Source organism: Lepidochelys olivacea (assembly GCF_965140295.1).
Source record: "Lepidochelys olivacea isolate rLepOli2 genome assembly, chromosome: 8".
NCBI lineage: Eukaryota > Metazoa > Chordata > Testudines > Cheloniidae > Lepidochelys > Lepidochelys olivacea.
In genome coordinates, this window is record NC_140418.1 from 34,755,094 (window position 1) to 34,771,665 (window position 16,572).

At 38.5% G+C, this 16,572-nt stretch overlaps 1 protein-coding gene across 1 annotated transcript in view; it reads left to right on the forward strand.

The window, feature by feature from the left end:
• Positions 1–15,628, forward strand: part of CTNNA1 (catenin alpha 1) — a 202,582-nt gene extending 186,954 nt beyond the window's left edge. The window contains exons 15-18 of the mRNA XM_084637020.1: positions 929–1,110; positions 1,869–1,974; positions 10,383–10,517; positions 14,398–15,628. Coding sequence (XP_084493146.1) covers positions 929–1,110; positions 1,869–1,974; positions 10,383–10,517; positions 14,398–14,685 — 711 coding nt within the window. The 3' untranslated portion in view covers positions 14,686–15,628. The remainder of the gene's footprint in view (positions 1–928; positions 1,111–1,868; positions 1,975–10,382; positions 10,518–14,397) is intronic.
• The last annotated feature ends 944 nt before the right edge of the window (positions 15,629–16,572 follow it).

The window sequence follows — 16,572 nt, forward strand, 5'->3', positions numbered from 1 at the left end:
TCCCTAGGCCATTTACTTGAAGTGCCGAGAACTGTCCAGAAATATTCATAACTTGAGAACTGAGCCAATCAGAGCTCAGCAGGGAGAAGCTATAAAATACAAGTGTGAGACCACCCAGGTGGGCTCAGTGGATAATTCTGATGAGATATATGATGGTGTCTCCTCGAGTCAGAGGCTGGGTCCCAACACCTGTGATGACTTTGCCAGTCTGTTGCAGCCAGTAGCACAGCCCTTTGGTCCCTCCCCCAGGATCAAGCCCTTAACACACACATGACCTATCGGGTCATATTTATAAAGCTTGGCCTCCAAAGTTCGATGTTTTCCTCAGTTCATTCTTTATGTAGAAGAGCAGACTTTACCTCGGAGATCTTTTAATAGAGGCTTATGGATTTATTGTAATCTTTTGAAACATTTAGATAAGTTTAGGTCAGATTTCATTTTAAAAAGGTTTATTTTCATAATGAAAAACTTAAAATAAAATCTGATTTTAATTTTAAAAAACATTGATTTTTTATCCACCCTGATAGCTTGTCATTAAAACTATTGTATTTCACACAAAAAGATAATCTGTCCTCATTCACACAACTTTCCTTTGTGAAAAGGGAAGAGAAAATACTGTCTTACACCTTAAACTTCTTTGAAGGAGTCTAGCAATTTTGTTAAACAGACATGATTACAGTTCTTGAGAAATCAACCCAGCAGCTTTCCAGGTAACCCTTATTCTGTAATGTTGGTAGATAATCATATAGTCATAAACTTTTGGTTCAAGATGAGGAGAAATGGGCCTATCAGCCCTTTAGGTCAAAAGAAGCCTATTAAAGGTTATCTGTATGTGCATCACTTTAGATTGATTATTAGTGACACTATTCAAAAAAGTCCTTTTTACAAATAACTGAATAAGGAAATATGGAAAATCACTTTATTTCAGGCTATCATGGCTCAACTCCCTCAAGAGCAAAAAGCTAAAATTGCTGAGCAAGTAGCAAGCTTCCAGGAAGAGAAGAGTAAATTGGATGCTGAAGTATCAAAATGGGATGACAGCGGTAATGATATTATTGTATTGGCAAAACAAATGTGTATGATTATGATGGAAATGACAGACTTCACCAGGTGAGTCTCTTTCACGTACTTAAACTTGTACAGGTGCTAACTTTCTCAGATGTTCATCTTCTCTCAGTAAAATGCCCTGGCCAATATAACCCTAACTTTTCTAAGTGCAAATATTTGAAATTCCTGCATTTTTACAATTTTAGCTTTGAAGTAACAGTGTTATCGGTGTGTTTTTAATTTAAAAACTACACATCTGTAAGTGTACTGATGTGTAGTTTTCAAAACTTACAAATTGTCATAAATTGACCAGATAATAAATTGGTTTGTCTGTTCACGAATCTGGCCTAAGGTTGTTTTCCTGAACATGTTTAAACTTGTCTTGTGGTTTGAAATTTAACAGTTAAGCTTTTCTTTAAGCTGAGAAGGTTTTTCTCAGGCATTGATTCCATAAAAACAAGATAGTCACAGAACATATGTAACTTCGGAAGTATTACAATGTATAATCGTGTATTGCATTGCTTGAAACAATTGGTATAAATATCCTAAAAAGCAGGTTTTTTTCACAAAACATGGGCCCTTTATAGACTTGACAAAGATGATTTGTGAACTCATTGAGGAAACTTGACTTACAAATGAGAGAGCTATTGATATGCTATAGCATGTGTGATAGCTTTCCTGTGAGCTGCTTATTTTTAATATGCAAGTCCACCTTACCCATGTGAATACAGTTCAGTTAGGGAGTCTGAAAAATGGAAAATATGAGAGAAGCAACATGCTTGTTTTTGGTGCCAAAAAGTAGAATCTACTTTGTTTTGCAGAGGTAAAGGACCACTAAAAAATACATCAGATGTGATTAGTGCTGCCAAGAAAATTGCAGAGGCTGGGTCAAGAATGGACAAGCTAGGACGGGCTATTGCTGACCATGTAAGTAGTCCTTCATCTTCATAAGCCTCCATCACAACTGAGTAATTGTTCTGTGTGGATCCTTGAGAACATTTGGTTTTGGCGGCTTAAGTACTTACCTAGTTTTCTACAATCCCTTCCTGAATACAGCTCTTCTGACCTTGTTTCTCCCAACTGCTTTGCTACCCCATCAACATAAACCCCGAACGCATACAGCAAAAATACTTTTAACAGCTCATTGTTTTAAATTAAGCACCTAGTTTCTTTATATTAGCTGAAAAGAATAGAATTTTTTTTTTCATACTCGAGATATCCCCGAGTGCTTCGCAAAGCAACAATGTGACTCTCTAGGCAACACAGTAAAGATCGGTTTCAGAGTAACAGCCATGTTAGTCTGTATTCGCAAAAAGAAAAGGAGTACTTGTGGCACCTTAGAGACTAACCAATTTATTTGAGCATGAGCTTTTGTGAGCTACAGCTCACTTCATCGGATACATACCGTGGACTGTTTCCACGGTATGCATCCGATGAAGTGAGCTGTAGCTCACGAAAGCTCATGCTCAAATAAACTGGTTAGTCTCTAAGGTGCCACAAGTACTCCTTTTCTTTTTACAGTAAAGATCATTATGTTCCCAGCAATAGATCAGGCACAGCCTTGATTTTAATCTTTCTGTTTCTGCGGAGATGTTTGAGAGTAGAGTTATCAGTGAGTTATATTTGAAATGCTCCACAGGATCTCTATCTTCTATATGGATATACGGGAGAGATGGGCAGAATAGGTTTATTATTCGTGTTTTATTCAAAAAGGACCACCATTCCCACTAATATTGCACTACAATGTCAGCAGGGTAGGCAGCTGTTTCCTTATTCTGTACTTGAACTCGCCAGCTTAAAGCCCATTGGCAAGAGGACTGTCAATGGAGCTTTGCTTTGTCACAGAAATGTTAACAGGGTTTAGCTTGATCAGTCATGTAATGAACCAAGTGCTCATGTCATCCCACAAGGTATTCATACCACAGTGACAATCACAATAAAACAAAAATCTTGTTTTATCAAAAATGTTATCAGATAAGCACAGACATCTAACTAAGACTAAAGAAATCTGTGGTGTTCATGATAGTTGGTGCTCCTGAGAGGCCCTGAAATACAAATAGCTTAGGTTTGAGGTTTGTCATTAACCAAGCTTTACTTTTGCACAGAGCTAAGTAGTTTTTTTTCAGTCTCTCTCTCCCTCTCTCTCTCTCTGAATACAAATTCACAGCATGTGATTCAAAAATGAGACAAATGTTTTTATTTAAACAAGAATTAACTCTTAAAAACAATGCAGATGTTTTAATTGTTTCATCCAGCTTCCAGAGACAGTTATTGTGACTAATATAAATGTATTAGTTTTACTGAATGTTTAATATTAATAAACTGCCAGCAGCTCAATGGGATAGTATGGAAAGGCTGCTTCAGACTGTTCCCCCCCCCCCCCTTCCACCCCCCTTTCCCCCACTTGTCAGCAGTGAGTGAAGATATGGCATTAAAGTGAAGAATGGGGAGATGCCACCTCCTCAGACAAGCAGGGCAAGATTTCAGAATTAGCTTGCTTTCTGAAATCTACAGTGAACTCTGTTAGCTGAAGTCTTCTGTTGTTACACATTAAAATAGTGTTCCACGCACACACTGCAGATGATGAAAAGGCCATGATGTGCTCTCACAACAAATAGACAATAAAACTCTTTAAATGCATATTTTGGATTACTTTGATTGCAAAAGTCAATTTTTTAAAAAATTAACAGGTATCATGAGGAGATGGGGAGACAAGCAGGAGGTGACTGTTAGTCATATTGGCAAGACTATAACTTTTTTCAAACCCTATATTCTTCTAAAGCTTTCAGTTTATATGTTTCATTGAGTCTGCTTGCATACTCACAGGTCTTGGCTACACTTGCAGCAGCATGTAGGACATATGTAACTACATATGGCAGGGAGAGGCTTGGACAGGAGGGAAGATCTTCAGCAGCGGGGACGCTGTTCTTGTCACCTAGGCCATGCCTCTCAGTCTACGCTGCTATTTATACCTGTGGTAGTTGTGTGTGTAGTGGCTGTGCTCTGCATGTCACCATAAAGTGTGGATGTACCTATAGAAATCGGTTCAGTAATCTGTTAATGTAGAACTATTTTACAATTACAGAAGACTTGCAATACAGCTATTCCAATGGAGTGTTAATGCCTTCATATGCCAAGGGCAGGAACTGAATTAAGGGGTGCACTGTCATGTTGTGTTAACCACATGGCCCTAGGTAAATCGTGACCCTCATGTTAGTGTGTCAGAAAATCCTAACTCCTGCTCTCAGATAGTTTTATAGCTTTTATGGCCTCTAAGGAAATGTGCTATTATCAAAGGTATTTCAAGTCAGCTGAAAAGTGTCAACTTAAGATTTTCCCAAAGGTGTTTCATCTTTCACTCAAAATATCAGGATTTTTTGAATGGAGGGAATATCAGTAAGTTGCAAATACCTTAAGAAATTGAAATGATTGCAACACAATGGAGGGTCTCATAAAATTCATTCTCCTGTCTCTACCAGAACACTTACAAATCACTCTGACAATATTTCTGTTGCTCCCAATCTTTGATAGTTGTAGGAGGTACATCAATTGCCAATTTGTGAAATCACAGTGAACCAGTAGGGAAAGCTTATGCATTTCCCCAGCTTTCCAATAAAGTAATAGCAGTCTCTCCTAGCGCTCTTACATTAGGCAAGATTTTGATTATGCCTGATGCTAACACAATGTAAGGCTGCTTTTGGAAAACTGTATTCTGATGTAGGATTAGTGCTTTCTCATTTGGCTGTTGCTGCTGTGTGTTGCCAAAATGATTATCCAGTAGCAATAAACATTTTTCCTCCACTAAATGTCCTCTTACAGGTTTTGTAACTGCATGATGCAAAACTCATGTATTATGCATGTAGTGGAATTTGCTCTCTGGGTCACTGGCACAGTGTCAAGGTTTAACCCACAAAAATTACAATGTTCGGATTCTAAAATGGGGGTATCATGCTGGAAAGGAAAATGGTTCTGCCTGCCAACTTGAACCTATCAGTTGCTTTCTGTTAGTAAGTAAATTCCAATGGAGTGGCCTTGTTTTCTTTAAGAAAGTTTTGTTCCATTTCTTAGGAAGTCTTGTAAAAATGTGTCCACATTTTTAATGCATGGTGTTTTTGTCAGGTCTGTATGATTAACAATCTGAGGTTTGAGTTTTAACAGCCAAATCTTGTTGAACTTTTCTAAGTGCCTCAGCAAGTTTTCCAGTTTTGAGCTATTGGAGGCCAACTGATGAATGTGAATGACATTGACTTCCTCTAACAGTCACAGAGATGGGTACCTCACTGATGGGAGCCATACCACAGCAGATTAATGCCCCATCTAGTCAGACAGGACACTGGACAATGGCCAATACAAGATCCTTTTGAGGGAGCTGCAAAAAATGTCATGGGAGTTAAGAATAACTTGCTCATAGTGACCATTTCTTCCTGACTCCCCCAATCAGTTAATGACTGATTTATCCCCTGAAATGTTACTTAATTTTCTTTCTTTCAGAAGTTAATTGGCTGATAAAGAAGTGTTTATTTTTTAGCAGTTTTAAATTTGCCTTTTAGTTTAATTAAAATCCTTGTTGCCATAACATGAAGGGGCAGTGATACATTGGGTGCTCCTATTTAATCTTCTGGATACCATTCCTTATCTTGTATACCTTCATCATCATGTTCACTTTCATTCATCGTACTCTGTGAACTAAACAATCTCGGAACAAACCTCCCATCCCCACCCCCATGTCTGCAATCAGCTTTTAGAAGTAGTGTGACTGGAACTGAACACAGGTTTCCAGGTGATGATGATCTTTTGGTTTGTATTGTGGAATAACACCATAATACATTATTTTCTATCCCATTCCTTATGCAGCTGAACAATATTTTCTTTCTTTACAGTTGCTGAACATGCAGCAGCTCTCATTCATTGAGCTATCTATAGTGAGGCCAATGCCAATGTCTGTTTCCTTAATTTGGAACTCAATAAAATGCCTAAGTAGTTCAAATTATTCCTTCCAATATGCAATGTTTTGTAGTTGTGGGGCAGGTGAATGCCAGAAACAGAACCTGATTCTTTTATGTATCTCTGTCAGGGACTTTGTATGTGCCACTGGGCAAATCACTTAAACCAACCTTTTTACACATGGCTACTAGTTATGTGTTGCCTATCCTGAAAATCAGGCTCAAGGTGTCTTAAAGGCTGACACAGCTATAACTGAAGTCAGTGTAACCTTTGGTTACTCAGCAAGGCAGTGTAATCTGAAGGAATGTTAAGTGGTAGGAGTCAGGAGGTCCTGATTTCTAGTCTAGGCTCAAACACTGATTCAGTATGAGGCTGGGCAAGTCATTTGGTCTTCCTCTGTTTCTCCATCTGTTGTCAGTTGTTGGCAACGTTCGTTCTCTCTGCATGCTGCACCGGCTCTGGCCAGATAGCCCATACAGCAGACTTTGATCGAATTGCCCAGGAAGACCACAGACTCCGTTCAGTGGCAAAGGCACTTGGCCAGGTTTATTGCCAACAAAGCAGGGTATTAGTGCCCTATATGTGCTACAGGTACACTTAATACATGTATTCCCATCACAATGAACTTGGCTGAGTGAGTGACTGGACTTTCCACTCCCCACTCAGCCGGAGAGAGAGACCCACTCAGTGACCCCTCTTTTATACACTATTACAAACAAGTTTATGTATTGCCCTTCTGGTGTGGTTAGTTACCGCCCTTTACTTTGTACGTGTTGGTTCAATCAAAACATCTCTAGCTGTTACCCTGTCATCCTGACCTTACCCTTTGGAAGGGTCAGTGTGTCCTGTATTATGTTCAGGGAGTTAGTTTACACCATAACCTTGTATTAGAGTGTTCTGGCGCGATCCTTCTGGAATGTATTTATGTGAATACATAGTGCTTAGGAGTGCTTGTGTTTTTGAAATGCCAGCCCTGTTCATGTATCGGATAGTGAACTTGCAAGCAGGCATCTGTCTTGTAACAGGGCTTACTCTTGCTAACTTTGCTTAATATCAGCCGGGCCTGACTTTTGGTCACTTTAATTCAGGCTCCAGACATCATACCAGGCCCCATGCTTCAAGCTCTCTTTCTACTACAAGTGTGTAGCTGCCTACCTTTCAGGAAGTGGAGGATTAATTGTCTGTACAGTGCTTTATATGTTGAGTGCTATAAAAATGCTAACTGCTCTGGAGGATGCAGGTCTCTAGGTGACTGCAGCCAAACTTGAGTCACTTAGCACCCAGAACTAGTGGAGACACCTGTTGATGTTTGGCTTAATCTCTCTTGGCCTCATTATATAGATCATTTTAATTTTGGCATTTGATAACTCTTGAGTGCTCAACCCTGTAACATTAACGTCCTTTCAGTGTCTGTAATTGATAAATATGCTAAACTCCAGTATTGGTACTGAACTTTGTGACCCTTTCCTGTTAACCTTTTGCCATGGTGAAAACTGACCATTTATTCTTTTTGTTATGTGTCCTTTTGTCTAGTTGCTAACATGAAAGGATGTTAATTCTCACCTGTGACATGGGTTTCTTACCAGCCTCTCTTGAGGGACTTTGTCAAAAGCTTTTTGAAATTCCAGATCGTCAGCCAGTTCTCCTTTATCCACTATTTTGTTGACATACACAAAGAACTCTAATAGGTTAGAGAGAAACACTTTTCTTTGCAGAAGCCATGCCAGTTAGCCGTGCTACTGGCATTTTTAAAGATAACTACAATACATGCTAAACTCCAGTCTTCCTATACATTATGTGATTGTGTATATATCCTCTTCATCTCAAATGTACAGAGCATATTGTGGACTGTGGCTGCCACTCAGATGGGCTCCTCTGTTTTTCATATGGGAATGAGGCTGAGAAACACCAGAGCACTTGAATGAGGAGTACTTGTGGCACCTTAGAGACTAATAAATTTATTTGAGCATACGCTTTTGTGGACTAAAATCCACTTCATCCAATGCCTGCAGTGGAAAATACAGTAGGAAGATATAAATGTACACCGAGAACATGAAAAAATATGTGGACAGAGTTGGCAACCGGCTTTGTTGCAAGGATAGGTTCCTGGGTTAGTGTTTTTGTTGTGTGGTATGTGGTTGCTGGTGAGTGTTTGTTTCAGGTTGGGGGGGCTGACTGTAAGTAAGGACTGGTCTGTCTCCCAAGATATGTGAGAGTGAGGGATCGTCCTTCAGGATAGGTTGTAGATCCTTGGTGATGCACTGGAGAGGTTTTAGTCGGGGGCTGAAGGTGACAGCTAGTGGCGTTCTATTACTTTCTTTGCTGGGCCTGTCCTGTAGTAGGTAACTTCTGGGTACTCTTCTGGCTCTGTCAGTCTGTTTCTTCACTTCAGCAGGTGGGTATTGTAGTTGTAAGATTGCTTGATCGAGATCTTGTAGGTGTTCCCCTCTGTCAGAGGGGTTGGAGCAAATGTGGTTGTATCTTAGATGTACCTATCCTTGCAGCCCTTTGCCAACTCTGCCCACATATCTATTTAGGGGACACCATCATTGGACCTAATCACATCAGCCACACTATCAGAGGCTCGTTCACCTGCACATCTACTAATGTGATATATGCCATCATGAGCCAGCATGCCCCTCTGCCGTGTACATTGGCCAAACCGGACAGTCTCTACGTAAAAGAATAAATGGACATAAATCAGACGTCAAGAATTGTAACATCCAAAAACCAGTCGGAGAACACTTCAATCTCCCTGGTCACTCAATTACAGACCTAAAATGGCACTACTACAACAAAAAAACTTCAAAAACAGACTCCAACGAGAAACTGCTGAATTGGAATTAATTTGCAAACTGGACACCATTAAATTAGGCTTGAATAAAGACTGGGAGTGGATGGGTCATTAGACAAAGTAAAACTATTTCCCTATGCTTATTTTTCCCCCTACTGTTACTCATACCTTCTTGTGAACTGTTGGAAATGGGCCATCCTGATTATCACTACAAAAGGTTTTTTTTGTTTTTTCTCCTGCTGCTAATAGCTCACCTTAACTGATCACTCTCATTATAGTGGGTATGGCAACACCCATTTTTTCATGTGTGTTCTCTCTCTCTGTGTGTGCGTACGTACGTACCTACTGTATTTTCCACTGCATACATCCGATGAAGTGGGTTTTAGCCCATGAAAGCTTATGATCAGATACATTTGTTAGTCTCTAAGGTGCCACAAGTACTCCTCGTTCTTTTTGCTGATACAGACTATCACGGCTGCTACTCTGAAACCTGTCACCAGAGCACTTGACTCTTTAAGGTCATTCAACATACTTCCATCTTGTTCTATCAGGGGAGCATGTTCTCCTTCCACAATGCACCACAAGGGCTGAACAAATGGGCTTCTCTATTGCGGTACTGTGCCCAGTAGCCACTTTATTACACAGCTAAAAAATTTATATCTGTGTGATTTAATGCAATAGCATTTGCTGAAGCACTTTCACGCCTTATCAGGAATCGAGTTACCACACTGATAAGAGGTTTGAGGTAGTCAGGACCACATATCTGTTCTTTTGGAGATATTACGTAAGAGGAATTACAGGGGTCGTTATTCACTAGTGCAAGCATTTCATTTAAAATGGAAGATCACCGTCCGAGGCACTATTCTTGATTGAGTTGCAAGTAGGATTTACAAGTGCTAACTTGAGATCCTAGGATGCAAAGTGCTGTATCAGTGCTTCACAAATGCATCTTCAGTATCTATGTGGTGTGCAAATACTATACCTGTTAGCAAAACAGGTGTAGAAAGGCTAGGAAATTTTCCAAGATCACACAACAAGGCTAGTGAACGAGCAGATGAGAACATGAAAGTCCTGTCTCCCAATGCCAACTTTTGAGAACACATTTTGATTGCACAGTGGATTTATCATCTCTTGCAAGTCAATGACTTCTCATCCTACAATCTCAACATTTAGCAGATACTAATGTTTAATGACTTCTAAATGCAATTTTGCTGCTAGTTAATTTAGGCTTAAATAAGGGGTTTGAACTCAAATGCAAGAAATTCTTCAAAATTATCATTTGCCTTGCATTACTAGAAATATTGTGTGGCGTTAGTGGTATGTCAGAACTGTTGTACAGATATTACAAATATGTATTCCATTTTTAATATGATCACTTATTACTGCAGCGTTTCTTTATTCACTTTTTTCATACCATTTGTCAGTGAAAGTAGATGGCTGGATGTCTATAAATACATAAAATAAGTGTATTCATCATGATAGATACATAGCTGAACAAGTTAAGCTTCTTTTTGATTGACCTGGGTCAGGGTAGTTAGCTTTAAAAATTAGTATGCTTGCTTTTCAAAATTCTGAAATAACAATTTTCTATTTTCAGTGCCCAGATTCTGCCTGCAAACAAGACCTTCTAGCCTATCTACAGCGTATTGCTTTATACTGCCATCAGTTGAACATCTGTAGCAAAGTTAAGGCAGAAGTTCAAAACCTTGGAGGAGAACTGGTCGTCTCTGGGGTATGTAAGATCTGATAGTTCCATTTCATGTTTTTCTTTCTAGGTTGAACAGTTTTCCCAGTTTAAGCTTTTGTGTTAAAGGCTTATAGATAAAGTGAAAGGCACATGAGTTTATATCCAAACTTTAAACCCTTGCAAGTTTTATAACTGCCTCTACTTGAAGGCAGAATAATCTTCAAACTACTTTTCAGCTTTCATTACTAGCCGATAACCCTCAGCAAGACATTTTACTATAAATTTGTAATGCTCTACCACTTTTTCCACAGGCTATTGATTTTACATACAGTGGGATTAAATCATCTTAATCAGCATAATTTTATGTACATTTCTTAATCTATCCCATGTTTTCATAGAGACTTTGAATAGGGTGGCCTTGTAATTATCTAGGGATATTTATTTCAAAATAACTATGCCTGAAGTTAAACTTTTTTTAGTTGCTCCACTATTTGGTGACAGCTGAAAGCTGCTGTAAGGCCAACCTTATTCCTTACTCCAATTTAGTAAATGCATTCTTGTCTTCATTGTACTGCAAACTTTTTTTCCTCACTGAGAAGAATCTGCATGCTGTAGATTACATAGGAGGGAAACAGCTAAATTTATGAAATCTTTTGCCATGCTCCAACTTGTTTACTATAGTCACTTATGTTCTAATTGGGTGAAAGCAGTAAGGATGCTGGGGAGTTAATACAGGGTTTAGTCTATGGAGGGACAAAAGGGATTGGTAACTCAATACTAACAGTTGAGTCATTAAAAGTAAATTTAAAATCTGATCTTTCCTAAGGTGTTTCATATACTAGAAACCTTTATACAGTTCCTTATTTGTGCAAGTATCTTGTACAGTTTTTCACTTTACTGCTTTTTGCACTGACAAGTGGCTACTGGAAGGAATATAGGAATAGCTGCATAATAGCTTTATGTCAGAAAGAGATTTCTCTGCCACCCTCTCACTACTGGCAGCAGGACATGCTCAAACTGCCAGAAGTGAGGAACTGAGCGATAAGATGCAGCAAAACATGTGTTGCTATGTATCTGTGATGCATGGCTGTTATCTGTGGAGCTGAAGGCATTGTGGTGTCAAAATACTAGATATGTCATTATACAAGAATGTGCTCTAGGGTTTTACTGTGATTATAAAATTCCTTTTTAATTTTACATATCCTTCAGACATAAATTAGTTCATATTAGTAGGCTAGTATCTTTACTACAGTCTCCTTATTTTTAGCTCTTTTCATTGAATAAGAACATGGCTAAATGTTCCCACACTTTTTGGCCTCTACCAGATTATTGGATAAAAATCTGTGCTGTAAAAGATAGTCCACTGCCTCCCATTGAATCGGGTACTGTCTTTAAAAAATAAATATTAACAATTTGTACCCTGAACTACAAATACACACACAATTCCAGAGCAAGAATTTGGCAAAGCATCACTGAGCAACTGGAATGAACTATGGCAAAGAGAATACAAGCAGGAAAATTCAAGAATTTAGTTGCTTCCCTCCCACATGTTTTGCATAATACAGATTTTCTTCACAGTGGGAAAAATTCTGTAAAGAGCAGTGAAGATAAAAATATATTTTTCCAAATTGATGGTTAGGTTAAGGACAGCAGGTTAGATTGATTGAATGGAGGGGAGCACACCAGGGCCCAGCACAGACTTGTCATTCAGATCTGGTCACTAGCTACCAAATTGTGAGCTCCTTGAGGCAAGGGCTCTCTTAATTGGTAAAGCATCAAGCACACTGGAGCTATATAAATCATAGGGGGAGTCTGAAGTACTTATACCACTTCTGGATCACGCAGGCTGAAAACTGCTTCAGACCATTCTAGGACCTACAACAAGCAGTCTTTTGAAAAGCTGTAATTTTATTTTTTTTTAAAGGACACAGACCCTGAGAACAGCAGGCCCTCTGAAAAAGAAATAGCCAGTTTGCTGTTAGCAGCTCCCTGAAACAATCTACTCAGTGAATCTGCAGCTCGGGTTAGACTCCAAGTGCTGCAACGTGCTTCTTAAGCAGTTTATTATCCTAAAATGTCTTGAGTTCTAGGGAGGATATACTTGATCTGGGCACTTGGAGTGCCCTTACAGTGCTTGATGTAGTTGGCCAGTCTATGCAGATGTGATGGATCACATTAGTCAATGGTTAGGTCTCTTTCAAAGCCAGGACACAGTCTTATTTTTTCAAGAGACTCCAAGAATTGCTTAGTGGCTGCACCAGTTTGCTGGCAAAGCAGCCAATATGCAGTTTGACTAGAATGAAAAGGAAGCACACAGAGCAACTGCACAACACCAAGACTGGCATGCCAACCAGTTCTTTAAAATGTAGTAATTTACCAAGAGGTAAAAATATCAGCTTAAGTGTAGTTGTGCAGTGAGCTTCCAAAAGGCAACAAGTGGTATGATACCTGCTTAATACCCAGGCTTTCAGTTAGAACAGAAATTTTCATAAAATCAAGGGTCACTAAAGATCAGCAACGTGGTCTACAGCCTATTCTGAGTGTCCCAATCAATCTGACTGTTAGTTTGCCCAGGGGGTTATGCATGTGAACTCTCAAGTGTATGTAGCTATTCCTTTTGTTATATGTATGGGCACTCGTGGCAATAAAGTAGACTTAAAATATACTGTTTTAAAATGGCAGTGAGTTATAATAGGACAGACGCATAAGCTGCATAGTGTTGGGCTCAAAATAGACTCCTAGAATTGGAGAGGATAAGCCATTATTTCAGCAAGACTGTGTGGTATTGGTCTGTCTTGATGCACACAGCCTTCATGTCCTAGATCTTGCTCCAGCTTCTTCCCTTAGTTCAGCTCTCATCTGCCCCAGTGTCTTTCTCCATTGCATTTTTGCATGTTCTTCCTTCTGCACCTCCTTGTCATAAATACAGTTCCTTCAGACTGCCCCTTCCTTTCAACTTCTCTTTAAAAAGGCCCTTGGCATGAGCAACAGAGAAGCTGAGTTCCATTCTTCTCCTTAAGTTCCCCTTTTTTTCCATAATAAAAATTGCTAAGTAAATAAACTACATTTGGGTGCCCAAATTACAGCCCAAAGGCAGCCTCTATCTATAACCATTAATATGAAGATACATCCAGCAGAAACTTGAGATCCTAGCATGTAATCCTTCATGCCATACCTGTCTGAACTGCAGCAGTGCTTGCAGGCATCTCGTGTCTCTGCAAACCACACCCCCATATGTAAAGAGGACAGCTGACATAATCTGCTCAATTTTGTGCAAATTGGGTGTGGCCCTCTACTCCACTGGTTCATCTCCTACACTGGTAATTTGGCAGGAGCTAAAATTTGGTCTCCCAGAGTATAATTTTACCCTTCATCTTTTCCTTACTCTAAAAGAACTTTGTTTTCTCTAATGCAGCTTTCCTCTCTTTAATCTTTCTTGCATGGACTTCATCACTGGCTGAAACTGCATAATAGTATCTTCCTCTTAATATGATTTAATATGCCATTGTGACTTAAATATTTACCAGTCAGCGATTAAGATATCCTCATAGCTATGATACACTTAATTGAAGTGGAAGCTGCTGTGATAGGGCATCCACAAGACTGACAGCAGGCAGCCACAAGACTGACAGCAAATAGCCAAGTACAAATATTTTAAATAGTCATAAATATGGAAAAGGCACCATTGAGAGCACAGAAATACTGCTCATTTGTCTGATGGCATGAGTCAGTTTCTCATCACCAAGAGTCAGAAAACATAGCATCATTTTTGGAAATCCTTCTGAGGGTGCCTTTAATAAGAAGATGTATTACCTTAAAATATTGTAAGAATTCTAGAAACCTCTTGCATTTGCTTAGTTCTTGCAGTGCGTAGCGAGTTATGGGCATTGCCAAACACAGATGATGATTATGATATCTATTGTAGGTGGACAGTGCTATGTCTCTGATCCAGGCTGCAAAGAACCTGATGAATGCAGTGGTGCAAACTGTGAAGGCTTCCTATGTGGCATCTACTAAATATCAAAAGTCCCAAGGAATGGCTTCCCTGAACCTTCCTGCTGTGTCTTGGAAAATGAAGGCTCCAGAGAAGAAACCTCTGGTCAAGAGAGAGAAACAGGATGAAACTCAAACCAAAATCAAAAGAGCATCCCAGAAGAAGCATGTTAATCCTGTGCAGGCTCTCAGCGAGTTCAAGGCAATGGAGAGTATTTAAAGAGAAGTTTTTCCACTACTGCTACTTCCAGAACTTTACTTTTAATATTCTAAGGATTTCAAAAGTTTACTATTCATTAAAATGTATTTACTTAATATAATTTGGATAACTTTGTTTAGATTACATGGGGAAATACTCCAAATTTATAAATTCAATCAATACAACCTCAGTCTGCAAATGTTTTAATATTAGGTTGCTTTTAGACTTCAGGGGCATATTTCTAGGTGACAATTATTTTGTATAACTGTGCTAAACTAAAATATATCCTATAACCAAAGAATCGTACAGTAACACTAATCATTAACCTTAATAGTTGGATCATATTATGCCTTTCAGTGACCGCAGTTTTACATTGTGATCAAGAGGAAAACATCACTCAAAAGAGAGAATTAAATTACTGATGGGTGCATTCATGTAGTCACATATGGTGTGTGTAGGGGATAAACTTTGTGTGTTAGAGTATGAGGATAGCAGGTGCTAGCTGTACTTCTTATACAGTAAGGCAGCAGTGGAAAAACATCTGGGAAAGTAATACACTGTTGCACACTTTTCTGACCTTTGATTTTTGGGTTTGATTTTTCTTTTTTAATTTGGAATAGAACTTTTTGTTGCATTTGTTTAAAATTGCTGTTTTCCAAGATACTACTTGAGCTGTGGGTATTAGAGCTATTTGACAGAAAATGGTGAGTCATGCCCATTAGAGCATCTTGCGGGTAAAGTATTTTCTGGTTACTTTGCAATAGACCTTTTGTTAAGGGTTTTTCATGTATGTCTTTCCAGGAGGAGAACCCATAAGAAATTCAGTAAAACATATAATGCATCATGGAGGAAACTGATTACTTTTTTTATGACACAAAATGAGAATTTTAATGCTTGGTTACAAATTACTAATGTACTTTGCCGCAGGACACTAATAAAGTTGCTTTATCAGCTGGTGTGTTGTCATGCTGTAAATTTAGCATTTTTCCCCCCAGCATTCAAATGCAAATTCATCGTTGTACTCATTTCTGATAATTGCTATGCATCCTGCCTTAGGCTTGCAAAGAAATCCAGCAATAGTGTTTATTCAGGCTACAGTTTAGATTTTACATTATTTGTGATAACTTTAGCTACAAGGTATAATTTTGCTGTCTTATTTAAATTTTATGAATTTGTTTTAAAAAAAAAAAGTTAGTGCATTGTAGAGGTCAAAGTTTGCTTTGCTGTATTTAAAAGCACACTTTTTAAAAAAAGAAAATGACCTGTTCTGGATTTAATCATTTTGACGGTAATTAAATTTTATAGAGCCAGTCATTGATGTGTTAAGAAGGTATGGCTTGATTTACCTTGATCAACGTAGCAATTTACTACGCTTTTTAAAATAAATCAGACTTAAAATATATTCAAGGTATTGCTACTTCAGTACAAAAATGCTGATCAGAATAAGCATTTACATCACTCATATAAGTTTTCTGTAAGGATATTTTTGCTGAATTTATTCTGTTTTCCAAGCAAATTATATCTTGTCCTCTTCAATATAAGTGTACTGTCTGTATTATATAAGAGCTTTTATGCTACCCTACAAATGTGCTGCATTTATAGATACTATAGGCAAAACGGATCTGTTTTTAAAAGATGACTCAAAGTATGCCAGAGGCACTGGCATTTAAGGGTTAATGAGCTAGTTTCTTTGCAAACAGTGTGGGAAGAGTCATTTTTGTCCTTAACCTTTAAAATAATGTTATTTTAACCTTATCTGCCCTAGGCTGTTTGGTGACTCTCTCACCAAAATAAACACATTACCTTAGTTTAAAAAAATCTGATTAGCTTAAAAAAAAACTCTCTAGATGTTCAGAAAAATTTAAAGTAGTAATCTTTATTTTTATATAAAAGTTGGCTAGCTATTGT